At 41.2% G+C, this 27,319-nt stretch overlaps 1 protein-coding gene across 4 annotated transcripts in view; it reads right to left on the bottom strand.

The window, feature by feature from the left end:
* ADGRG2 (adhesion G protein-coupled receptor G2) overlaps positions 1-27,319 on the bottom strand; it is a 122,255-nt gene that overhangs the window by 15,102 nt on the left and 79,834 nt on the right. The window contains exons 5-22 of one of the 4 annotated variants that reach the window (XM_019431651.2): positions 25,853-25,891; positions 25,713-25,736; positions 24,221-24,259; positions 22,219-22,260; positions 19,744-19,797; positions 16,373-16,425; positions 15,475-15,530; positions 13,383-13,422; positions 12,811-12,848; positions 11,493-11,587; positions 10,894-10,960; positions 5,948-6,339; positions 3,493-3,667; positions 3,143-3,299; positions 2,122-2,265; positions 1,227-1,349; positions 528-573; positions 290-393 (exon numbers count right to left, since the gene is read on the bottom strand). In XM_019431651.2, coding sequence (XP_019287196.2) covers positions 290-393; positions 528-573; positions 1,227-1,349; positions 2,122-2,265; positions 3,143-3,299; positions 3,493-3,667; positions 5,948-6,339; positions 10,894-10,960; positions 11,493-11,587; positions 12,811-12,848; positions 13,383-13,422; positions 15,475-15,530; positions 16,373-16,425; positions 19,744-19,797; positions 22,219-22,260; positions 24,221-24,259; positions 25,713-25,736; positions 25,853-25,891 — 1,688 coding nt within the window. Of the gene's footprint in view, positions 1-289; positions 394-527; positions 574-1,226; positions 1,350-2,121; positions 2,266-3,142; positions 3,300-3,492; positions 3,668-5,947; positions 6,340-10,893; positions 10,961-11,492; positions 11,588-12,810; positions 12,849-13,382; positions 13,423-15,474; positions 15,531-16,372; positions 16,426-19,743; positions 19,798-22,218; positions 22,261-24,220; positions 24,260-25,712; positions 25,743-25,852; positions 25,892-27,319 lie in introns of those variants that run through there. The other 3 variants (XM_019431652.2, XM_053891782.1, XM_053891783.1) reach the window with 3 other exon arrangements.

Genomic DNA, 27,319 nt, shown 5'->3' with positions numbered 1-27,319 from the left:
CAATGCAAACCACACCATTTTTCTTAGCCATTTTAACCTGAATCCCCTAGTTCTCGCTATTCAAAACAGGAAAACTTGTGTGTAAAAATAGGCTGGAGAAAATACTTCCACGTTCAAGAATTTTCTTTCAAGTGCATTTGCTTACTGGAAGGGTAATTTCATTAGTCTCTGACTTTGCCACAATGTCATATCTGCTGATCAAAGTCATCCATCACATTAGACATCACGGCATGATGCCCAGCTACCCCTCAGGCCCAGAATCTAAAGCGAGATAATGTGGGATTATTACCAGTAGGACGCCAAAGCTTGTAAGGTGGCTGCAGGTACAGACGGTTTCATTCGGTTTCCTGTCTTTAACAGAGCAGCCATCGGACGACCAGCCTCCTCTGCCACCTGTTGGCATTGGGAAGAGTATCTGTCCTTTCAGCAAGGCCACGGCATCGATGATTGCCCCATCGCTCTTGTCCCTTTCTTCCTCCCTCTGCCCCTGCCCCCTTAAGACTGAAAAAGTTATGACTGGAACCTACCATTTCTGTGCAAGTCCCAAAATACACATCTCACTGTTAAGTCATCCTGCAGTGGAAAGATAAATTACAAATAATTAATTCACTGAACTGAAAAAACTGAAAACAATTGGAAAAAAATTATGAATTTTTTAATTTCAGAATCTCATTCTTGATTTTTTAGAGAATTCCAATTTTATTCTAGTCCCTAGAAAGAGTGGGTCTCAAATAGGTCAGTGCTTCTTAAACTCAGCAATTGTACATAGGAATCACCTTGAGGCCTTGCTAACATGCACATTCTGATTCAGGGGGCCAGGGTGGGGCCTAAGAGTTGGCATTTCTAGCAAGCTCTCAGGTGATGCCGATGGTACAGGTCTGCAGACCACGCTTTGAATAGTGAGGCTATAGATAATGCTCAATCTGGCCTGAAATGAGAGATGTTTTCTCTTTGGAGGTGAGAATCAGACCTGTAGCCACAGATCTAAATGCACTAAAATTAGGTAATTGATAATAGCTGGCTATTGCCACTGCTCCTTCTTGGAAATTAGGTGGCCAGTTATCAGGCATGCTAAGACCCAACAGAGTGACTACGTGATTCTAGTCTTACACACTGCCTTGACCGAGTTTGAGGTTCTGCTGGATCTCCTTTTTTCTGGCCAACTCACGGACACGGTTTGCACAAGTGTATTTGGTCAATGAACAGACCAGACGGGCCTCTCCCACCTGGCTTGGATTGATGTGCTTTAATGTGACCGTCACATTTCTTGTCAAGTTGTTGACCGTCAGGTTTGCAACACTGGATGATATGACGTAGCTGATCAGAGAAAGGTTCTCCAGGGCAGGGTCCTAGCACACCAAAGAATCGACAAGATGGCAAGGGTAAAAATGAAATGTCATCAGAGAATTTTAGAGCTGGAAGAGACCCTACAGCCCACTTAATCCACATGGTTTATTTTACAATCTAGGTGAGAAACTGAGGGTCACCAAGTAATGTGACTTTAGAAAGAGCTTGTCTGGGGCGCCTGGATGGCTCGGTCGATTAAGCGTCCGGCTCTTTGTTTCAACTCAGGTCATGATCTCATGGTTCGTGGGATCGAGCCCTACGTCGGGCTCTGTGCTGACAGTGCGGAGGCTGCTTGGGATTCCCTCTCTCTCCCTTGCTCTCTGCCCCTCCCCTGCTTGTATGTGCATGCGCATGCCTCTCAAAATAAATAAACTTAACAAAACAAAACAAAAAAAAAAAGAAAAAGAAACAGCTTGTTCCACTCTACAGTACTCTAAATACTGAGTTAAGTCTCACAAACTGACACAAAGGGGCCCTCGTGAATTGTATAGGGAATATAACATTAAGCCACTTAAACTGTGTGTTCTTGAGCAAGTTAAACCTCTCTGCATTTCCATGTCCTCATCTGTAAAATTGGGCTAATAATTTAATAGAAGTGCCAATTATTGTTATTCATCATTACCAATATCGCTAGGTCCTGTTTAAAAATAAACTGCAGCTTTCAGTGGTTCGTTTGACTGATAGCAGATTTAAGAATATGTGAGAATTAAAAGAAACGAAACTGCAGCGCTCCAAGATAAAACCTAAACCAAAAGCAGTTAGCATGAACTTTACCTGAAACAGGGCAGGCGTTTCAAAGAAGTTGAACTGAACCCTGGAAGCCAGCTCCACATCATGAGCTGGTAAATTACTCATCAGTGATGAAGGCAGAGTAATAATGCCAATACTGTTCTCAGGAGCCTGAGGTTCCAGAGAAACCTGAAAATCAAGTAAAGGATACCAAAAATGCCTGGGGCTAGTATAACGAAGAGGTGGAAAACCCGAAGAGGTGGAAGACTCGAGAACTAGTTAAGCTGGAGGATCCCGTAAAGGCATTTATTTGTGGTGCCTCTAAAATCGGTTGTTCTTGTGTCTCTGACTGCTCTGAAATTGGAGAGGATGTGTAGTTGGGCGATGAGGCCTCAGAGCAGGAAAGGAAACAATTTAAGTACACAGAAATGGTCAGAAAGTGTAGGATATTACATGTCAATTACATAATGTCAACATTACATAACATGTACATGTCCACAGAACTGGGCGGGAAAAGTGCACGGTAACTACATACACACCAACTTGGCCATCTGTTAGGGTCAAGTCTTCATAGAACCACACGCACTAAACTTGCAAAGGGAAGACTATAAAAATTAAGTTAAAAGGCAAGACTTGGTTTTTCTTGGGTGTTTCCAGCCCCTAATCCCTATAATAGGTGGCTGGAAAACGCTAGGAGCAGGAATGATACTCAGCACCACTACTGAGACCAGTGCCATCGAAACACTTGTTAAAATATTGAAATGGGTTGATATGTAGTCGATGTCCCTGCTCTCTCGCCACTGGACACCTCTCCCCACCTGAGCAACACTACCCCCCTGCAAAACTTCCACAGTCTACCTGCTAAAGGGTTGACACTGGGCACAAAGACCTCTGAGATCCTGCTCCAGCCAAGACCAACGTCCTTTTTCTGATCCTGTGGTACCTCATTGTTCTAGATATTAAATACTTTGAGTATCGCCCCTGACTGTAAGCAGTAATTGCCTCCGTCATGGAGACTACAGTTATATACAAGAAAAGGTTTTTTCCACAACTGATTAGGATGTACCTGAAGATTTGCAGGGTCTTGGGCAGCAAAGGTAGTTGTGTCGAAATTACTAGCATTCACTCTGATCACGGCCAGAGCCAAAGAAGGGGAGGTTAGAGTTATGGTCTTGGTTGAAAAATTCAGCTGTAAGCCAATGTCATCCACTATTTTTAGCAATCTGCAAAGATAAGTGGTAGTTCAAATTCAGCACTCCCACTTTGTCTTCCCCATTCTAAGCAGAATATGCAGTAACAATTTAACGAGTCATTATGAACCTCTTATGTGGGAGAAAAATACTTGGCTATAATTAATCCTGTATTCTTACAGTTAGAGGGTCTCCTCTATGACCACATCAGTTTGCGAAGTCATACCTTTGGGCCAGAGGAGCCAGCAAGGCAGGTGGGGAATGAAGGAGTTTGCTGACATGGTTTATCATTTCTCCCGCGAGGTTAGGCTCCAAGCTGCCCAAGGACAGAGCCTTCTCCATCTGGGACACTTGGTTCTCAAGATCAGAATCACTGCTGCTGCTGCTGGTGTAAACAATTTCTGTAACAGAGAGCCAAATCGTTTTATGGACACATAATGGAAAAAATCACTAATAAAGAAACGCACATAGACTCTATGTCCTGGCAAACGTACGCCTAGGTATTTGCCCCAGGGAAATGTAAACGTATCTTAAGAAGACTTGTCCGTGAATTTTTATAGGGGCCTTTTTCATAACAGTCCCAAACTGGAAACTCAAATGTCTATCAACTGAAGAATGGATAAACAAACCGTGATCCATCTATATAATGGACAATTATTCAGTAATTAAAAGGTAGGAGCTACTTGCAACAACATGGATGGATCTCCAGTTCTCCAACGTATTATGTTAACTGAAAGGAGCCGGACTCAAAAGGCTACATATTGTATGAGTCTCTTCATATGACATTTTAGAAAAATCCAAAGTACAGAAAAAACAAAACCGATCGGTGGTGGCCAGGGGCTGGGGGTAGTGGACAGGAGTGGACTATAAAGGAACACGAGGGAACTTTGGTGGTCGTGTGGCTGTTGGGTGCTTAATCCAACCTCATGGAACTATAAACATTTCATCTATCCATAGATCTGGATGAGTTTTACTGTATGTAAATTATACTTCAAGAAACCTAACTGGGGTGCCTGGCCGGTTCAGTCGGTGGAGCATGGGACTCTTGATTTGGAGGTTTGTGAGTTCGAGCCCCACACTGGATGTAGAGACTACTTAAAAATAAAGTCTTTAAAAAAAAAAACAAACCTAACTGAACAAAATGTAAAAGCACATCAGTGTATTTAGTGTATATTTGTAAAAGTATAAATATACTTGTTTTTAATTTCTATCATGCGTACCGGATTTTACATGGATAACTAGAAGCTCTTTTTATGAAAAAGAGACTATTATGAAATTAGTAGCTGGACGACCAGCTGTAAGTTGGTTTTTAATAGTGCTTTTTAATTGGGAAACGATACAAACCTGTCTGGCAACGAAAAAGTCTCTTAATTCCACCACCTAACATCCTATTTCTTATTTTGCAGATTCCCTTCTTATCTCCATCCAGGTGTCGTAACATACTCTTATAAACATAGTGTACCGACTCTTCCTTGTTGTGTTCTTTTCACTTCATTCCAGGCCTGGAAAATGCCCCCAGGTTTCCATCGAGCTGTTCTTATGCGCAGCTGCAGTCGGTGAGCTCAGGTGACTTATCGACTTGGCGTATTTCATTACTCCTTTCTTGTGGGACTGTCAAGTTATGTCTACTTTTTAGCTACCGAGTAATTCCCCGACACATCTTTCATATGTATGTCACTTGGCTTCTGTTGCGTCACTGGCTGAAACCCCAGCCCCGCCCACAGAAGCACAGGCACAGCAGGCCACGTTGCTGGCCTTCCCGGGGAAATGGTCAGGTGGGATTCTGATGGTCACCGGGGATAGCTTTGCAAAGGTGGGCATTTTTAGGCCCAGGCTAACTAGTTTACTGAAGCCCCAATGATTTTATAATTTGGCCTAAAATGCCCATATTTATAAAAACAAATTGAGAGAGCAGTGCAAATTCAAAGAAACAGCAAGTCCCTTGGCAGAACTGGCAGAAGCTTCCAGTCTCCAGGGGACGCTCGCACTGTGGGGGAGGAGGCGGAGACCACAACCTCCGCTCCAATCTCGTCACCGAGAACTTGGTTTTGCCTCCTACTGGCCGAAAATCCGAGGACAGTCTGATTCTGACTCACTGAATTGAACCTTCAGAGCATCCAGAATTCTCTCTGGCGTCTTTCGCTCTTGCCTTTATCTCTTTACCCGTGAGCCTACTTTGTGTACGGGGAGCCCTCTGCAGTTTCCATGGCATCCTCATGTGAACCACCATTCTAAACCTAGTGCAGCTAGTGTGGTTATTTCCGTCTTTAAGTCCCCCAGGCTGGGTCAGGAGGAGCTAAGTGGCCTATCCCAGATCGCGCTGCCTGTGAGGGCCCCTGCAGACCCACATCTGTCGCTCTGAAAGTTTTTCTTTCTAAGTGGAATTACTGAATTTAATAGTTCAAAAGTTTTCTCTTTGCAATGTTGAAAACAGTGAGCTACCAACCTTTTGTAGGAGAAAGAAACCTGTAAAATAAGTCATCTCGGTAGAATATGCTAAGATCTATTCGCCTCAGGGCTATTTCTATGTTCTATGAAAGCCTGCAGGAAAGCTCTCGATATCAAGCAGATATCGTAAAAAGAAAGGTCCAACGTGGTCTTATTACAGATACCTTGATTTGGCAGGCTGGCATCTGCCAGATTGTAACACACGTAGCAGCAGCTTGGATCCTCATATTTACCTGTCTCGTCAGGAGGTGTGTTGGTCGTGATGACATTCACAGGGACAGACGTGGTGGGGGAGGAAAGTGAGGATTTCACGGATGGCAGGGTGTGGGAAAGATCAGTCTGGGGCAGAGGGGAAGAGACAGTTCCAGACTTGGGGGGCGTGTCAGTGGTAGGGCTGGAAGCAACGAGAGCTGTCGGCTGGGGAGAAGGAAGGTGAATCGCTCGTGTTGGAGAGGCAGGGTTCTGGGTTACAGGTGGATGGCTGAGAGGTTCAGCAGAAGAGAAGGCACCGGAGACCTGGGCCGGAATGGTGGCCTGAGGAGCAGCTGGGGTGGAACCGCTAGAAGAAGAAATCGGTGGGCCATCTGGATGACCAGCAAGACATACAACAGGATCCTGCGGGTCACTAAAGGAAAGAATCAGAGACATGCACGTGAGACCCGAATGAGTTAGAGGGAGGCTCGTCTCCTCTGGCAATCATCCGACACCACCAAGGCGACCTGGCTCCATCGGGGACCTGCCACTCCCAGCCTCCGCCCCTGCACACCTTCTGTGCCCTTGCCACCGGCCCCCTGCCCCTGCCCCCTTCTACCACTTCCTCCCTGGGAGAGGAGTGAGCCAGGAGGGATGCTCTTTTATGAATTCCCAGTTCTGGTTCACTCAATCACCCCTCCTCTCGGGCTCTTGTGCCTTATCCCCTGTCATTCAGTTGAGGGGATCTTGTAACACTTCTCTGTGCTCCTGGGGGAGGGGAGCGGTTAAATGCCTTTACCCAACTGTGGTTTTCATATATTAGGAATCTGTCTCTTATGGTTTTTTTAGATTTTACAAAAACGTGTTCTCAAAAAAGTAGAATCACATGCCCAAACTGTTCCTAACGTACTGAAAGGTTTTCTAAAAACTTAAATGCCAAAATATCATTTTCCTTTAGTATTCAAATCCACATTGACAAAACTGGCTCATCATTTGTAGAACAATTGATTTGACTTTGAAGCTAAAGCACGTCCGTTTCAAAACTACGTCCATAACAAATTCACACTCTTGTGTCAACTCAGTATTAACATGCGGTACAAAAGGGCATGGCATAAATTGAAAAGCAGCTCTAAATTTATCAAAGCAAGAAAATGTTCTTCAAGTTTTCCCTGTAGTTTTTGTGAAGTACATAATTCGGTCAATTACAATTACAATCTTCCGGGTGTTGATCCATTATTAGAAAAATGTGGAAATCATTATTATTGATTTGGATCATGGAACTTATTTCAGCAAATTCTCATACGAGTCTTAGTGAGTCACAAGTGAGCCTTTCCTTTCCCGGAAACCTCAAATTTACCTCACTCATACGCAGCGTGGTATTGGCTGGGATAGGTAAACCACACTGCCATTTTTTTTCTTCGATTTACTAAATTTTGTTTCAAGAAAATCTTGAAGTGAGGTTAATGACACATAAACTTCTGTGAAACCGATGAACATAGGAATCTGTCTGAATCGATTTTCTACTGCTATAGCCTGGCATGATGCTAAGTGGCACACAGGTAGTGAGCAGGAAACGTTTGCTGAAGGAAGAAAATGAATGAAGCTGAGGCCACAGGGGTCCCCAGCCTGTAAATCAGCTACGCCCTCAATGTTGCTTTAGCCCAGCGGTTTTCAACCTAGGCTGTGCGTGAGAATAACCCTGAAGACTTTTTAAAAACAGAGAGATTTCTGTGGCCTATTCCTCAGTGTGTGTTCTAGTTGGTCTTGGCGCAGGGGTGAGGATCCCAGGCCCATATATTTTCATGGCATGGAAGCTTGAGAAGAACTCGTCTGCTATCAACATCCACCAGTCTTGGGGTGGGAGGAAGAACAACCAGAGGGGGCAACAAACTATTACCTAGGGAAGCCTCTGATGGATCCAGTTTTAGCTGATGACTTAAGAGCACCAACTAGAAGATGTTCTTAGAGCCTCTCTTGGGCGAGAGGAAGAAGGAATATTAGGTTGAGGAACCCGAGGCAAGTGACACCCATTAAGAGAAATGTTGGCTCGGTCCAGTCTGGCCAGACATCCGGCAGAGGCCTCTCTACACAGCCTGAAGTTCAGGATGGCAGTGTGAACAAAAGGGGTGCCAGACAGTCAGAAAGGTGACGCGTCGAGAAGCCCTGGCTGAGGCTCCAGCTCTCATTACTCTTGTAGGCAATCCACCCGACTTCTCTGAGACTCTGTTCTCTGAATTGTATACTCCAGCAACTCACGGGGCCAAGTCATGGCAAAGGTGCTTTACGAAGTATAAATTAAATTTCCTTCTTACATCTGGGGGTCTGCGGCAGCCAAACCCCCAAGCGCGAGGGTTCCCATTCACGGGGCTCCACCACGAAGAGGGTACCCTCTATCTAATTCTGCCCACACTCCTGCTATTCGGAGCCCTCCGTCCGTTGGGAGAGGCACACGGGGAGTGGCAGGACGGTGATGGGCAAAGCCAACTATATATTAGAAATGTCAGAGCACTTCAGCACCAGTGCTGGGGCTCCTGCCCCAGACCAACTGAACTGGAATCTCTGGGGTGGGTACTGGTATCCATATTTGTTTTAATATGCTTCTTCACTGAGGTGTAGCCTACGTACAGTAGAGTGTACTAATCTTACATTTAGAACTTGAAGAATTTTGATATACGTATACACCTGTATCATCACCGCCCAGATCAAAACAGAGTACTTCTGGCACCCAAGAAGACCACTTTGACACATCAGTAGGATTTAAAGGGCCCAAGGTGTTTGCAATACGCAGCCAACCTGAAGAACCAATGTATCGGAAAGACCCTGAGCCATCACCTAATTCTAGCCTAGTGGTTCTCACGTTTGGCTACACGTTAGAGTCACCCCACGCAGAAATTCTGAGAAATACAGAAGCCTGGGCTACACCCCAGACCAATGACATCATGAACCGGCAGCACTGGCTTCACCTGGGAACAGCACCAGAAATACAGAATCTCAGGCCTTTCCCAGACCTGGTGGATCGAAATCTTAACAAGGCCCTCTGGGACCGTATGCACAGTAACCTTTGGGAAGGGCTGATAGGACTTACTTCCTCATTTTACAAAGGAGGAACCCGAGACTTATTTCTGTTTATAAAGAAGCAACAGCTGGACACACAGCTAGTTGATGACAGAGCCCTAGCCAGATACTGAGTTCATCCTCTGCCCGCTTTTCTGTGTCCTGCTTCTTTTTCCTAACAGCTCTTTGAATAGGCAGCCATCAGGGGTCTGTGGGGCTGCCTCAAAAGAGCTATGGTATCTTCATCTGATCTAATACTTCTAGAAATTCCATCTCCCAAATGGGCCTCAACCCTCCAGCTTCATGGGGCATGTTAAGCCTAAAACTTAAATACTGTTTACTTTTTACTACAGAAAATGCTATGAATTCTGAAGTCCTTCAGCTATTCCTTGAGGTCCAATGTTTAATATATCCCAGGAATATGGCTCACACAGGGCAGAAAGCTACAGTTAGCCTTCTGTCCCCATTTAAGAAGTTTTACATTGAAAAACGTATGTCCTTTTGTTCAAATACAAATTTTACCTGATTGTAATAAAGTATGGAAAATGCTGCAAAGAAAAAAAGGAAAAGTAAACAAAATACTGCCTGTACTGACAGTAGGCAGGCCAATCACTGGGAACCCCTGTGAGTATTTTCATTCATTCACTCCCTAGCTTTTCCTACGTATATTTTTATACACCTGTGATCACGTCGTCCATAACTTTGGGGTCATCTGCTACTTTGGAGCGTCTGACTCTCAGTTTCCCTCCACTGATGTGGTGAATTTAGGGCAGTGGTTCTCAACATTGGTTGCACATTAGAATGACCAAGAGGGCTTTTAAAAACCTTAATGCCTAGGCTGTGTCCCAGACCAATTAAATCCGAATCGCTGAGGGTAGGAGACTGGAAATAAAAGATTTTCAAAAAAAATTTTAATGGAATTAATTTTAGGCGTACGGAAAAATTGCAAAAATAACACAGTTGTGTATCCCCCTAACCCGGCTTCCCCCAATGTTAACATCTAATGTCTGGAATTGGGACCAAATAGCTATGAACATTTAGCATGTTACACAGATGGCATCTCAAGTCACTGAGAAAAAGACTTTTTAATAAATGGCACAGGATCACTGGCTACACAGTTTGGAAAAGATTAAATTAGACCCATACTTCACACCACACACAAGAGTAAACTCCAAGTGGATTTAATGTAAAAAAAAAAAAAAATGAAACCATATAAATAGTAGAAAACTTCAAGGGTGAATTCGCCCATAACCTGGGCATAGAGAAAGGCTTTCTAACTAAGACTCCAAATCCACAGGCAATAAAAGAAAAGCCTAGTAAATTTAGCTACATTTTTAAAAAATTTAACTGACGTGACAAAAACATAAAGTCGAAAGATAACTGACAAACTAGAAGTAAATATTTGCAACATGTACCACAAAGGGTATTAATGTCCTTAGTATACAAAGGACTCTTAAAAGGTGATCAAATATCCACTAGAAAAAGTGGGAAAAGACATAAACACACAATTAACAAGAAAGATACAAAAATGACCCCCAAATACATGAAAAACGTTCAAATGGTCCTCATAAGAGAAGCGCCAATTAAAAATAACAATGAGATACCCTTTCTCAACTACCACACCAGAGAAATTTAAAAATATGAGGACATTCAGTTGGTGAGATTTGCGTGGGGGGGGGTATGTCAGAATATTTGTAATACTCCCTAGGTGATTTTAACTTGCAACCAAGATTGCAAACCATTGTTTCAAGGTAATGGTCCAAACGGAAACTTGATACAAGAGAATAATGCATTTTGCCTAAAACTGAAAGCCCTTCTTCACTATCGATATTCCAAAATTCCTTGGCCAGCATGGTGATTAAATATTGTTGTTGTTGTTATTATTATGATTATTATCACTTTTAGGAAAAGGGTCAGCATATTTGCTACATACCATTGCAGCTTTTCTAACTCTTCCGGGGAGGAAGGGCAGGGTATCCTGACAGAACAGCAGCACTGTTCTGGAGGAGGCAACAGAAAAGAAAGAAGAAAATACACGGTCAAGGATAAGACAAGACAGAAGCTCAGATCCATCAAGGATTAGGATTCCTACACCAACTACATTTTAAAGAGCATTTGTCTAAAACATGATAAAATAAACGAGATACCATTATATCGACAATTATACATTCATACTCGGTGCTCGAAATATTTATTGAGTGAATAATTCGGGGGTGGTTATACATCTGCAATTATCAGTTGCTCTTCAGCAACTTCTAAGAATTCAGAAGTAAATCCATCCCGGCAGCAATCGACCAAACACTCCAAAGAGAAGTCAGTCCCCTTCTCTCAGTAGGGTTTGTTCTACCATGTTTTCAAATAAGGTATACTGAAACTCTATTGAGAAAGCAAGAAAAACCACCTTTTAGAGCTCTCTAAATACTGCCCAAGACTCATGTTTAAATTTATCAATTACATTTTCAGTTTTACACAGAACACATCAGAGTCATATGAAAACAAACACGGCAATAAAGACAGAGAGAGAGAACTTACCCATCGGCCGAATCTTTACTCTTTTCAAAGCAACCATTACAGCACATATGTTCATTGTTTTATTCATTTTTATTGTGAATGTACAATTTAATGTGCTGTAAAGAGAAATATATTTATATAACCAGAATGTTACTAAACTGGAAACCGACCTACGTATTTGTAAATGTTTTTTTCAAACTTGGGAGTGAGAAAAGGAGGCACTGATGCTGCTAACTTGCAACGTCAGCCCAATAAGCTGACCCATGGCCTTCTACCATGAGCCATTTATACAGGTTTCCATTCACAGAGGCTGCAAACCAGAGACCCTCTGACCGCACACAGCTGCTGATTCATTCTGCCCGTCGTAACCATGGACTGGCAAAGACAAGCATCTTAACATCTAGCCTTAACCCCAGCTGGCTACTTGCCTAGTATCTGTAGACATTTGAATTTCTATCATGGGAGCCCTTTCACATACCAGCCCAGACGAACATCAAGGTCTCTTAAATCCAAAAATCTCTCTGGCAATTCAATCTAGATGATCAGATAACTAGCAATTTAAGACATTATCGCTTTTTTTTTTTTTTTACTTCAGTCTTGGTTTACGTGGAAAAATGTTAATGTTGCAAATAATAAAAAAGTGGTGAGTGACATGAACTAAGTATATATAGCGGATAGGGATTCAATCCAGAATTTCATGGAAGAATTGCCATTATTTGTACCAGTGAATACCGTGATGAGCAGAAACTGTCATTTTCTAGGACTTTTACTCTCACAGATGCTCGGGATTCAGGTGGCGAGATTATTGACCTACATAAGCCATTCGCTTATGCAGCCAACACAGCCAATGGACACAATTTAAAATGATCATCTGTGCAACATCAAATAATTGTCAAGCAATCTCATATTCATCCCTGCACACACCTTTTAATTTCTTTTCTCTTCCTTTCCCATCTTTTCCTTCCCTCTCTCCTTTTTCTCCCAAGCGCCATATTATGTTCCTTCTTCTCTGTCGGGCCTATCACTAGACTGGACCACTGGGAGCCATTTCTTGGTTATAGTGGTGGCCCTTGGGGCTAAGGACACTGATGATGCTCAGCGTCACAGAACCGGAGGCAATGGCCCAATACCACTCATCCCTCTGTGATTCATAATGAAATGAGAAGATGGATGTGACAGAATCGTGAGTGTTTCAAAGAATAAAAACATATATCCAAAATGTCATTAATATGTATTTATTTTAGAGGAACACATGTAAATTTGCAACCTAAGACTCCTCAATACTTTATTTCTCATGAGTAGAGAAACAATATGTATAAAAATATTAAAAATGACTCACCTTTGGGCCTCTGCTGTAGCACACACTATAAAATAAGTCTGAAACAAACAAACAACATATATATATATATATATATATATATATATATGTATATACACACACACACACACACACACACACACACACACATATATTACTCTGACAGTTGAGAATGTCAGACAAAACAACCCAGGACTAATTACAGTATCACAGAATCTTAGAACCACAATAACCCCCAAGGATCATCCAGTTCACATTCCTAGCAGATTCCTGACGCATCATCAAAGCTATTCAGGGCATAAAGGCTCTACTTGCATACTTCTGTCCAGGGAACTCACTACCACACAAGGGAGCTCATTCTGGAGCCCTCGTTTTAAGAAACTTTTGGTTTTACATGAAGGAAAATCTACCCCCTTGTAACAACTATCCATTGTGCCCAGTTCTGATTTCCGGAGTAACAGAACTAGTCAGTGTTTTTCACATGACAGATTTGGGAAAGTTTGAATACATTTTTCCTCAGGAACGCAGAGATCCATGCTTTCCCCCAAATAGAACAGTAATTACAAACAAGGTATAGGATGTACGGTGATTACCTCACTTAAGGTTTGCAGGGTTTTGTTTAGCTCTGATCGCCTGTGAATAAAAGGAGAGAAAATGACATGAAGGAGATCACTGGTGATGTGGAATTCAAAACAAGTTAGATTTTTAGCAATTCAATTAAGCCTATGGTATTTATTGCCTGCAGTGTTCACTTTGAAGAGGTAACACTGGATATAATGAGATTCCTATGTGAGAAAAATAAATTATTTCTATGACAAGGGAAACTGACCAGACAGAAGCCGTAGAAGTTCTAGCCAACAGCAAGATATAAATTATGGTTGAACAATCTTGTTACTCATTAGGCTGCTGCAACCCCCAGGCAGCTTCTTCTGGCAGAGGGCCAGAGAAAGAACTGGCCCGAGGGCAAATTTCTGAAAGGGGTCCACCACTCACCATTGGCCCCTGCAACCGCACCTCTCATTTGCACCTCTCATTTCTTCCCTCATTTCTTCCTTGTTCCCTCTCCACCTGCCCCCACCTGCCCTCTAGCACTCTCCAGCACCCCCTTCCCCTCCTCTCCAGAATCTCCCTCTTTCCTCTCCTGCCATCCCACTCAACAACACTTTTATTTCTTCAATGTGGGAGAGCTTCACGGGAAGTTGGGACAACTTAGATACTTAGAACATCCTTTGGTACCCTGGACAGGTCACGTTCATTGTAGTGATTGTACCGTACCGTTACTTGTTTGCATCCTAGGTCTATCCTACCAGACTCCAGATTTCTGGTTCTAAAAATTGGCCTCATGCTGGAACCACCAAGGGAGCATCCAAAAATACCAGTGTCTGCATCTCAGCCCCCAAATACAGATTTAATTGTTATAGGGTGTGCCTGGGCATCAGAATTTTTTGAAAGCTCCCCAGGTGATTTTAATATGCAGCCAAGGTAGAGAACCACTGTTCTAGAACCAGTTTTCCATCATCAGAGTTGGGTTTATCCCCAAGGCCAAAACACATAGTAGGTGCTCAACAAATGCTTCATGGCTTTAAATGAACTCGATATTTCAAGTCTAGTAACTAAGCTGTATTACAGGTATGCAAAGCTGTGTTCTATTTATGAATTTGTGAGTTTAAAAAAATGTGTCTTATCACTATTGTTTCTCATCTCAAGTTTAAGATACTTCAAGGGTATTGATATCTTCTGCTTTTCATTTCACATATATACTATGCTTTGAATAGCTAGGAAAGTTAGATTTTTCTCAGGAGGTAAAAAAAAAAATAGGCATAAAGGACAGGAATATCACCTCTGCCCATCCCACTTTAACTGTTTGCCACTATAAACTCAGTGGAGCCCTAGAGACGTTTGATATCCACCAGGTAGGCTCTGGGCCTCCTGTCCACCTAGGCATCGCTGAATCATCAGAAGCAGCCAGGTCAAAATGCTAACTGAAAGGAAGACCCTTAAGAGGACCTTTGTCTCCTTTTGTTTTGACCTCGGAGAGGTTTTTTCCTTCAGGGCCGTCCCAGATAGTCCCCAGAGCTCTGGGTTTGTTTCAAAAGTTTATGAAAACCTCATTTGAGAGGTAGCAGCAAGGTTGAGAGAAGACGAATTTTGTCTCTAATGCTGTTTCCCTGCACGAGGGTGAACACATGACGTTTCCCCTCCCAGTGACAGTCAGGTAAGACTGTCTCTGGGCCTGACATTTTGACCTTTTGTCTAACGGGGAGCATCCATGTGTAATGTATTTCTCATTGTCTGTGCTTGTCCTTATAAGCTGCTATCTACCTAACAAAGAGCTCTCTCTGACTTTTGGATGACTGATGTTTCCCAAAAGCATGAACAAACGGTATACCTGCCATCTTACCTTGAACTCTTTCTACCTTTCTGGCCACCAAATCATATTAAAACTCAAACACCAATTCAAATGGAGCTCGTACATACTTTCAGATCATCAAAGAGAACAGCCCCATAAGGATATTAGGCGATGGCCAGTGACTACCAATGCTAATTTGCTAAGAACTCAAGAACCAATTCTTTATAACCTTCGGGTCTATTTCCTATTCTCGGTTTCCAAAAGAAAAGGTAGCTCAACAAGTATCTTTCCATCGTTGATGTCTTAACTTTTCAATCAAGCAGCAGATTACTCACTTGAGTTCACTTAGAGACAGGACTCCAGATAAGGTGCCATTAGCCAGATTTTGATTCTGTAGAAGCACAAAATCATTAAGAATATAACAAATACCGTTGTGTTTTTTTACACTCTCTAACAAGAAGTCGTTCTCCGGTTTCGTTGGCCACCCAAAGAACTACACCCCAAAGACTGAATGCTAACTGCTTGGAGTATTACCTAGCGAACGATCAAATCCATATTGGCTCAGCTAGTTTTTGTTTCTGTATCTCCTTTAAAAATATTCTGAATCAGCAAGTCTAATGTGCTAATTAATTTCGTTACTCCTAGGGTTCCCCCAAAAGAACACTAGTAAAGCTCTCCACAGGAAAGGTCCCGGAGTTAAGTGAAAGATCCCAATGTGAAAAGGGAAACTTAGTAGCAGCCATCACCCCATTTGTAGCACGTGGCTCATTGCCTGGCACAGAGTAGGTGCTCAGGAAATATTCACTGAATGAACAATCTACATTTAGCTGGGCTCCTCTGAACCGATCTAGGTTATGGGAAGTATATGCATCCAAATCCCCCATGGGGTGGAACGGGATCAGAATCAGAAGACTATTCTTAGACCCAATCCATTTCTTATTGCTAGAAGTTTCTAATATAATTTTAAAATTTAAAAGGCAATAGAATTCCATCATATCAACATTCAGCAAGTCTAGTGAAAACCAAAATACGATTATTAAAAAAAATACTATGATTATTATGAAGTCAAACCCTCTTGACAAAGCTAGTGATTCAACAACACGTATTTTATTTAATTTTGGTCATAAAAATAAATATGCCAAATACCATAAATAAACTGTACCTTAAACAAATCTTTAAATGCACAAGCACTTGCTTTTTAAGTTAGCAATAAAAAAAATCTTTAAAACGTACCTGAGTAACACTGCTTTCTTCATATTGAAACATTATCTCACCTCTAAAAAATGCTAAAAATAAATTTTCAAAACAAAATTTGAGACTTCCATCCTTAGGGCTTAAGGATTACTACAACACAGGAAAAGGATTATCAAATTACTTTATAAACGGTTTCATCAAATTCTTTGTAGGTACTCACAGTTACTGTCTTTTCTAGCAGAAAGTTAGTCAATGACTCAATTTTCAGAAAATGTGAACTATAAATTTTATGTGGGAATGCAGAAAGAGAAAAAACTTGTCTCCTTGTCAAGAAATTCTAATCCTACATGCTTCTCATCAGAGCTTTGTTTCCCATAAAGATACTAACTGGGGGAACTGTGGCTCTAACATTAAAAATCTTTTCGGGCTGTTTTCATTGCCCAATGAAGGAGGGAGGGGAAAAGTGTTTTTCAGCAATTAAGCAATCTTGTGAAAGTCTATTTATTCCTTGCCATTTTGGGTTTTTTTTTTTTTCTCTTTAAAATATAGTACCAAATGCAATCTCTCTCCTGGGAACAAAGTTGAGATTTTGCTCTTGAAATCTGAAAAGTGTGCAGGGAGAATCCTTTCTTTAGTGGAATAACTCATTGTGGCTTTCATTCTAGAAACACCAGAAAACTCTACTCTTAAAATGCTCACTTTGGGAAATACAGAACCCATTTTAAGTCGACCTGTTTTCCTACAGGGTATACTCGGAGGAGCTCAGATTCTACCGGAAAAAAAAAAGAAAATAGAGACTCCTTAACAGAAGCATATTGTGTGCACTTCATAATCTACAGAGACAGAAAACTGGCCTCTTAAGAAGAAGGGCAAAGAGGCCATAAAAACTAGAGCAGGTGTCAGCTACCTTTTTCGTGAAAGATCAGATATCTGAGGTTTTGTGGGCCATATGTTCTGTCAGAACTACTCAACTATGCATGAAAGCAGCCAGACAGTATGTATGTGAATGACATTGCTACGTTCCAATAAAACTTTATTTACTAAAACAGGTGGCAGGCTTTATTTAGACTATGAGCAGTAGTTTGTCGACTCTGGAACTAGAAGGTTGAATGCTTCCTCAGCTCATCTTTTGTAACAATCCAAAGTACAACTGATTCTCATAACCAAGTTGGTCCACTTTCACTTAAAACAGCTGACAAAGGGGGCACCTGGGTGGCTCAGTCGGTTAAGCATCCGACTTCAGCTCAGGTCATGATCTCATAGTTTGTGGGATCGAGCCTCACATCGGGCTCTGTGCTGACAGCTCGGAGCCTGGAGCCTGCTTCACATTCTGTGTCTCCCTCTCTCTCTGCCCCTCCTCTGCTCATGCTCTGTCCTTCTGTACCTCTCAAAAATAAAATTAAAATGTTAAAAAAAATTTCAAAAAAAAGAATGACAAAGCCACCAGTCCAGCGATTAACCAGATTCATCCATTCTGGCCACTTTTCTACTGAGAACCTCAACTTCTGCATACTGATATCGAAATCTCACTTGATGCAGTGCCTAATTATTAAAAGTAAAGATACTTGACATATACACAGAATTACTCATCCATTTTTGAAACAATTCTTAGCTCTTAAAATTTATTTAGCGTGTGCATGTGTGTGCGCACCTGCGGACAGCCACAATTTCTCTCCCTCACCCGTCCGTTCTCCAAGTCCATCCTCCGGTCTGGTGGAATGCGTGCTGAGTTTCACAAATGTGCTGGGAGCACAGCGGTAGCAGAAAAACCAGGAAGCCACCACCTTTTGACCCTCAGCCTAACTCTGCCTGGTCGGCTCCCAGTTTTTTCAACAGCCTCCATTTCCATTAAGGAACTCAGACTGGAACCTGCAAGAAGTGAAGGTTTCTAGTTTCTGGCAGGATATCATGGAATTTCTGGTGCCAAAAAAGTTGGTTCCCTGATGAGGCTGTTTTCACCAGACACTAAAACAAATGGTCAATTCAGTTGCTTAATTGGGGAAAACATTACTCCAACCAGCTTCCTGGCATCTGTTATTCAAGATGACCAGTTTTTTTTGACTAAATGTTCAATTTTCAAAGTTATCAAACATTATGTAGACACAACACTAAACTAGACATTAGTCACCAGTCCAAAACACAGATGAAGCATAAAAATAATGAAATTATGGAGAATTCAGTAGAGGAGGGTAAGCGAAGATGCAGGGAAGGAGGGAGAGAGGGGGAGAGAGAGAGAGAGAGAGAGAGAGAGAGAGAGAGATACACAATATATGAAAGTGAAATGAACCTAACAAGTTTTTTCCCCTTAATCAAAGCCAGATAATATTTTCCTACTGTATTCTACCTGGTACACACTATCAGCAGAAAGCTCATACGAGGAAATCTCACATTCACACAAATAGAAAATGTCTGTGGACCATTCTTTGAATACAAAGTTTTCTTGTTTTCCAGCACCATTCCAACCTTAACTCATTTTTCCTGAAATTGTTTCCTATGTTTTTCAAACACGTTATTAAACAGAACAAAAAGAACAGACTGAAAGGAAAATATTCCTGTAAGAACGGTTTTTTAAGACTTAAATATTACAACATACTCTGTTACCTTCCTCTTCTCTCTTCTCACGATCCAGTTCTGACCTGCCACACCACGTGTTTATGTTTTTTACATCTGCTTTCATTGGTTTTAACAAGGAAGGGAACCCAGAGAGCCAAACCGACGTGAGAAAAATGGTTGTTTCATTCCTTCTGGCCCATGGCAGAAGGGAAAATATTCCCCTTTCAAAAATAGCATGTTCTCAAGAGATTTCCATCTTAATTTTAAGAAATAGTGGACAGCGTGGGCTAAAGATGGCAAAATACACTATGGACACTACTGGAATTAGCATCCAGTTAAACTAGGTGGACGTGAGGTTTTCAACATGCTTAGGAGAGCAGTTTATTTTATTTTCGGCAAAAGATGACACCCTGTTTCCAAGCTTTCATATTTAAGGTTCTGTGGAAAAGCTTGAGGGATTTATATACCAGAAGTTGCTTTCAATAATTAAGTTCACTACTTAACATATTCATAAGTCAACCTTAAGGGCATTAGTTATGGATTTAAAGCTATGATGAAAAATAGTTGGTGTGGACGGACCTTCGTGTTCTCATATTAAGTATATGTGCTGCCGAAGCGAGCACATCGTGTTCTCATATTAAGGAAGTTAATCTATCATCTCACTAAGCAATGGGAAGATAATTTCAGGCAGATGTCAAATTTGCTTTTGTCTTCATTTGGGACTTCTTAGTAGCCAGGCGGTACGAAAAGAGACAGATCAGAGAGATACACATCACATACTCAACAGGAGAAAAACAAACCTTTGCTCCCCACGGGGCGCATTCACCTGGTAGCGTGTAATGTACATAAGCACTAACCTGAGTCACTGCAAATAGATGACAAATTGCAGACATTTCCCTGGGGTTTGACTCCTGCAAAGAAAACACAACCCAACCGGTTAAACATGTCATCAAGAGAATTCACAAATGTACATATCAAACGTGGACCAAAAATATGCTAAGTTGGCTACAAGTGGCTGGATGAATTCCACAAAGGCTAAGGAAATGAGCTTTCGTTTCTTAGTTGGCCAGCTCCAGAACTTCCTTCTTTACTATTGTTCAGTATGTCACTCACTGTCTGATCCCCTACTCCTCCCTAAAAATATTTTTGTCCCATTCCAAATTAATCCCTCCCCTGTCCAATATAAAAAGAACAGTGTGAATGTAAATCCAGTATAGAGACTTTAAATGGAACAGCCCTTACTCAGAGATCCTCCTTCCTTTCCTGGGCAGGGGAGTCCATGAACACTCTAATATTTCCTTGTGCAAACGTATGTAAGAAATAACACCAATGTCATGATGTTATTGCACCTAGGCAAAAACGACAAAACTCAAAAACTATTTTCTGAACAACTACCGTATTCGACAGGCTTTGGAATGTTGCAGATACAGACCCTGCCCTCAATGAGCATACAATCTAGGAAGCGATACTGGCCAGAAAATAAACAGTTATGGGGGCGCCTGGATGGCTCAGTCGGTCAAGTGTCCGACTTCGGCTCAGGTCATCATCTCACGGTTCGTGGGTTCGAGCCCCGCGTGGGGCTCTGTGCTGACAGCTCAGAGCCTGGAGCCCGCTTCGGATTCTGTGCCTCCCTCGCTCTCTGCCCCTCCCCCGCTCATGCTCTGTCTCTGTCTCAAAAATGAATAAACATTAAAAAGAAAAAAAGTCATAGTGAAGGCAAAATGGAGACACAGCCAGGACAACAAACTATACAGGCATACGAAAGAGGCAGAGATGAATGGGAGATGAAATGAGCCATGTGAGAACAAAAAATTCCATACATATTCACCTAAAAAGCACTTTCTTCTTTGGTGAAAGGAGACGTACGTCTTCTTTGATTTGAAAAGAGCTCCAGGTTTACTCCCCTAAAAATCTTGCCTTCATTAATTTCATCCTTTTGGCGAAGTATAAGAAAACCACAGCGAATGTGAGGGGCAAATGCTCATAATGTATTCAGCAAAGTGCCAAGAGGGAAAGGTTGTTATGGAGTATTTTGCTGTCCTTGTTAGGTCTGCTTTGGTCAGAATTACGTACGCCATGTCTGATTGCTATTTTATCTCCATTGTGCTTTTTGGGTGCTTAATTGTTTCTGAAGAGAACAACTTTGGACACAGACTAAAATTATAACTTGTGTTTAGTGCATGGGAAATGGTTTCTGCCAGGGTGATTTAGTTGGTGCATAGGCATCACCCTTCAACTAAGAGTTGTGATTCTGGGGGCAAACTGAATTTAGGTGCCAAAAGTTATCTGACGTGTAGAATTCTATACTGTTTCACAGCTATGTTACCGACACCAAAAGATGAAGATTTCGACTTAACTATACCTGCTTGAGATGGTGGCTAGTAATGCTTTCAATGTTCTCCAGAACTATGGGTCTAGTCCCCACTAAATGTTACATTCTATCATCTCTCATCTTTCTCTAAATTTTAGTGGCAGCTTTGTTTCCAGGGGCGTGTGTCTTGGGCTGCTCGTTAATCTTGAGAATTTTCTTTCCCATTGCTAGGGCTGTTATCTGTAATTTCCCCCCAAAGTACACAGCCACTGTTCATCCTTTAAGTCATGAACGAGACAACTTTGTAAAGGGTCAAATAGTAAGTATTTTAGGCTTTGTGGGCCATATAGTCTCTGTCACAACTACTCAACTCTCCTGTTCACTGTATTGGAAATTCACCGCAGATAACATGTCAACAAATGGGCATGGCAGTGTTCCAATAAAACTTTATTTACAAAACTAGATGGTGGGCCATATTTGCCCCGTAGGCCGTAGTTTGCCAACCCCCTGTTTTAAATCAACCAGAAGACTTTGTTAAGCAGATCATGTATCCCTACCCTTGCAATCGGTACTTAAGAGTATATCCCTTTTTTGATTTCAAAAGAGAATGAGGTTCAGTCCTCTAAGAATCTTTCCCTCATAAATTCTATCCTGTTGATGACCACTAACACCAGCCCTTTTATCTCCCACGCTTCTTAACCATGTCAGAGACACTTGTGTAGTCTTTTGCCTTTATCTGCATACATGTGCAGGTTAGTTATCTGTTTGTTTGCCTTGTCTCTCCCCAAGCAAGCAGATTCCTAAGGGTGAGCATTGCATCTGCATCATGATTACACAGCCCCAAACGCTTAGCACGACTTCAGGTACCCAGAGCATAAACAGGTAAACATCTATTCATTAAGAACAGATTGCATTTTTAAAAGACAGGAAAAAAAGAGAAAGAAAACATAAATACCAGCCGTGTGTTTAATTTTACTTTAGTTACAAAAAAGAAAGTCTTGATATTGATAGTAAGTCATACCTGATGCATTGAAGGTTTTTACTATAGTGATTTTAGTTTTTTCTGCAAAGAAGCAATTTAAATATTAGAGCAGAATTGTTGCTTGTTTTTAAAAAAACAATTTGCCACGAGTATCATTTTAGTGAAGTGCTAAGAAAATCACACTGTCGACACCTTTACAACGCTACCGGTCATCCCAGCAGCAGAATACATGGGAATCGCATACACAGATCATATAGCCTTGGAACAGGGTGGGGCTGGGATTTGGATTCCCATGTTTACCCAGTTATTTCACACCCATTACACCCCCCACTGCTTGTGTAATTCTACTGCACTTTCCATGCGCTGCTGCTAGACAAATCAACGTGGACTTACACTTCAGATAGGTACAATGAAGCAAGTCACTTCGAGTGGCAGGTTGTAAAGAACCGGTGATTCAGAGTAAAAAATGAATGGAAACACAAGATCTAAAATAGTGTATGCTCTACAATCAAGGGAGTGTCCTGCTATTTTCTTTAGGAGCTAATAAAATATTATTGCCATTATGGCAATAAGATAAAATTATTCTCAAAGAGGTTGAAACGATCCAACTACAGTTGTCCAGCAGGCTCACAGCAGACCCAGGACAGAACTGTTCAAACCACAGGCAAATATTAACACACTCAGAAGAAGCAAACCTTAGAAATGCGTTCCCAATGCACTTTGGGGACATAGTCCATGGTTCATTTTTCAGATAATGGAGAACCAAGTTCAGAAATCCTTGCTGTAAGGATGGCCAATTAGAAGAGGTGTGTTGGGGCACAGATTTGCAAAGAAGGTCTGTCTCCTAGGGTGAGTGGCAAATTCTGAAGAAAACACAAAGCTCAGGTCTTGGAGAAGCACTTAAGAATGATGACATTACCCCAACAGTTGCAGAAACCTCATTTGTGTTATGTGTTACATTGATGAGTTTCCGTTTCACTGTGACTGACCCATGGGCAATGGTTGGTGGTAATCATAGAGGCTGACAGTATTTTGCATTATCAATAAGAATCTTTTAAATATCTTATTTTGTTTGCCCTGATACTTTCCTTCCCAGAGCAAGCAAAATACATCTGTGAAATGAACTTCCGGTTTTAGTAACAAAAGTGCTTTTGGGGAAAGATGTTCAACCTCACCAACAATCAAGACTGCAAAATAGAACCTAAGGAATTGAAAGGTCTAATAATATATGGCATAGTCTCAACTCTGAGCAAAGGTACAGTGACACAGACATTCTCATTCACTGCCGGCACGCATGTTGCTGGGTACAACCTTTCAAGAAGGTAATTGGGCAACACGCAGATCGAGGACCTTAAAAATACTCATCATGCTAACCCATTAAATCCAATCCTTGGAATGCATCCTACAGAAATCAGGAATGAATGTAAGATGTTGACACAAGGATGTTTCATTGCAACAATTTCTATTAAAAGAGTAGACACAGCTTTAATAACGTTCAACATATGGTACGCAATGGAATATTATCAAGTCATTAATAGTAAGGGGCAGTGGAAAATACTTAGAATTCAATATGAAGTCAAAAGGGCAAGACATAAAATTCCATATAAACTATGACAATTTTGTAAAAGAGATATATACACATATGTGTGTGTGTGTGTATATATGATACATGTATATATGATTCTGAATGGAAATATACCAGTAATAGTCTTAAGAAAGTAATATTAGAGATGATTTCTATTTTTTCTTTGCATCTTTCTACATTCTCCATTTGTTACGAGCTAAGATACATTACTATTATAATTTTTAATGTTATTTTAAATGGAGTGCTATGGCCATAACAGTTTGGAAGCTCAGGAATGTGGTAACACCAGAATTACTGTTCAATGCCAAAGTAAAACGAGTAGTGACTCAACAAATGAAGGCACAGGAAGTGGGCAAGGAGATAACCTTTAGCAACCCAGAAGACTGACCACACAAGCGAGAAACCCAAGAAGGCAGAGAGGACAAACTATGATATTTAGAAAGAACTTGATATTACCTGTTTTGTTTAAAGTGGATAATACGCTCGAAGTAGCATCTGAAATAATGAAATAGAAGTGAAGCCTAATTATTGACATGATTAACAAACACGTGCATTGTCTAGGTTCCTTAAACATTTCACCTTTCCCCAAATCCTAGAGAAGTTAGAGAGTTTTGCAAAAGCCAACCGACACGACCAAATGTACTTAATGCTCACCCCGCCACACTGTCCATTCTCCAACCCCCAGACACCATTCCTGAGCAAGTATTCATCCTTTTAAAATGCATTTCTTGAACAGAGGTGATGTGTCTAAAATATAGCAACACTCCTATAATTATTAGATTGAAATAATCCCATTTATGTTTAATATTTTGTCCCTGTTTTACTCCATTATAATAAAAGTCCCTACGGGATACGATGTTTCCAGTTAGTACCAACTTTAAGATATAGCCCTGTGGATGCTGAATGGTACACTCTTAGGAAGCAATCTTTAAGCGATTCTAGTTTAAAATTAAAGTTCTTGAACATTACATTTAAGTAATTTTTAGAAAAACCTCATTTTGACCTGTTTCACTGAAAATTCCGTTGAAAATCTGTTCTAATTGGTATTTCTTTAAATAAAAATCATTCTATAATATATTATTCTGGATGAAACTTTAGGGGTGAAAAGGCATGTATTACATTAAGTAATGTATGACATTACTTAAAAACCCACATACAATGGATTCAAAACCTACTGCCAAAGGTATTTTGAAGGTGTCCTTTCACTGTAAAAAGTAATTAAGCATAAAAATGATAATATCTAGTCCTTCCCATTAGACCAAGTTTGAATTTAAACCAGTTTCGATCAGCGTGAGCTCCACCTATGATTGTTTAGCTCCTTAACCACCAACCACATGGTGCAAATTTTATTTTAACTAAGTAAGGGGCTGTGTAAAGCGTTGGGTTTTGACTGCACAAAGATGGAGGCTGTCTACCCACAGAGCGGGGGCCACAGAATGTGCTCTCCTGTCCACCTCCCTCCAACACAGCCCAGTTCTCTAGGATGATGAAGAAGGCCGGTTGTTGTTTTTTCATGTCAGACTATTTAAAATTGATACAATCATCTGGAAAAGGGCTATCTCTGAACGCTCTGTGCCTCCAAATCCATGCTGTAGCATACTGAAGTCACTGGATGTGCTTTTCACATTTAAACAACCTGCCATATAAAATGTGCTGGCGCTGTGTTGGAGAGCAAGTTAAACAGGGCACTCAAAATGTGATCAATATTTCTCTTCTTTTACAGAACAGTTAGCGTGGGAGGGGGCTGTCCGCCCTCCGTGACAATAAGGATATTTTCATTTTGGCAAAAAGTTTCAGTTGTTCTCCACGGTTGATGGTTTTGGCGGTTTGTTTGATTTGGGGTTTTGTTTGTTTGTTTATTTGAATATAAAAACCCTCAACAGCACTCATTATACTTTTATTCACATTAAGTGTTATCAACTTTCACTTGCTTCAGAAAAATTCTTACCATTTAGGCTTGTAGTTTCAACCTCTTTGGCCCCGAGGGGGTGGGGGGGAAACAGTAAAAAGGTTTAATTAAATCACAAACTTAACAAAGTGGGTGAAATCTTGGTTTGAATTTTTTCAAAATCTTGCCTGCAGCAGTACCATTGGAGTAGGGGACAAAACCAACAAGAGATGATTCAGCTGTAAGAGGAAAAATAACAACAAAATTTGCTAGTTAATACTTTGAAACAATTATTTTTTGCATTTTAAAGGAATTAAAACTTTTGAGACGAATTATGCAAACAAGCAGACAACATGCTCTCAGACCAGTGTGAATCTGCAAGCCCCATAACCACTCAGAGAATATACACTTCATCAGAGAATTGCTGAGAAAGAACCCAAGAAGTGAAAGGAGCACAGATGTCTCCTTTTACAGATGAAGAAGTTGACACCTGCTGCCTCAAAGCCTGCTCCTACCTATTGAAGATTAAGGAAATAAGTTCAGAAACCACAGCAAAATATGTGACATATTACTTTCAAATCTTTTCAGCCAGAGAATTCTAGAAAACATTTTCTACGTTAAATATTTGTCAAACTACAGGGGCGACTGGGAGGCTCAGTCACTTGAGCGTCCAGCTTCAGCTCAGGTCATGATCTCGCAGTCCATGGGTTCAAGTCCCGCGTCGGGCTCTGTGCTGACAGCTCAGAGCCTGGAGCCTCCTTCTGATTCCGTGTCTCCCTGTCTCTCTCTGGCCCTCCCCTGCTAGCGCTCTGTTTTTCTCTCAAAATAAAATAAAGACATAAAAAAAGTAAAAAAAATTTCTCAAACTACAATTATGAAACATAGCAGCAGATCGGCTCCATTCTGTTAAGAGTGACGCCTGGCAACTCTTCCCATAGTGAATTGAGGATTAAAAAATAATAATAAAAAAATAAAACAACACTGCTATCACTCACCACTGTACTACCTAATACAATTTCTTAGTAAGTTATTTTAAAATATGGCTGCCACTAAGACAATCAAGTTATAAATTTCCCGTGGAGTACGTCCACTTACGCTAAGAGGTCAATCTACTGCATACATTTTGCATGTTTAAATATTAAAAAGATCCGATGGCTTCACTCGTACAGTATACACAGGAAAAGTAAACACAAACATTTTACAAGTGATACAAGCTCTGCAGTAGGCAGCCTGATATTCAGCCGGTGAGGACAACATTTGGGTGTGTCGAGGCACTTGGCTGGCCTGTCTGTGTCAGACTGCTCATGCGTTGGCTGAAACACACACACCCTGTCTGTCTTACATTATTGCTTCCATATTTTGTCATTTACTACATTTTTTTTTAATTACCAAGGATATTTCTTGAGAAATAAGACAGTTCCTGAGCAAACAGATTCAAAGTGTGGATATGGAATCCTTTGCTCTTGGGGCAAAACAAAACAATGGGCCAAAGCTGTTTTTCAATTAATGAGTATTAATTCTTCTGGAAGCTGATGAGTGGTAAGAAGAGGCCTGTGGGCACAAGCACCTGTCAGTTCCTGGATATGCACGGGCTCTTACATTCCGGTGAGGGTCACTCTCCCGCAAGGCACCCAGAACCCAGGCTGTGACTGGAACCAGTGGGTGCT

The sequence above is a fragment of the Panthera pardus genome, unplaced genomic scaffold (genome assembly GCF_024362965.1).
Source record: "Panthera pardus isolate Hobbes unplaced genomic scaffold, ASM2436296v1 HiC_scaffold_27, whole genome shotgun sequence".
Lineage (NCBI taxonomy): Eukaryota > Metazoa > Chordata > Mammalia > Carnivora > Felidae > Panthera > Panthera pardus.
Note: the sequence above shows the minus strand (reverse complement) of the source record. Positions and strands in the feature narration are given on the sequence as shown.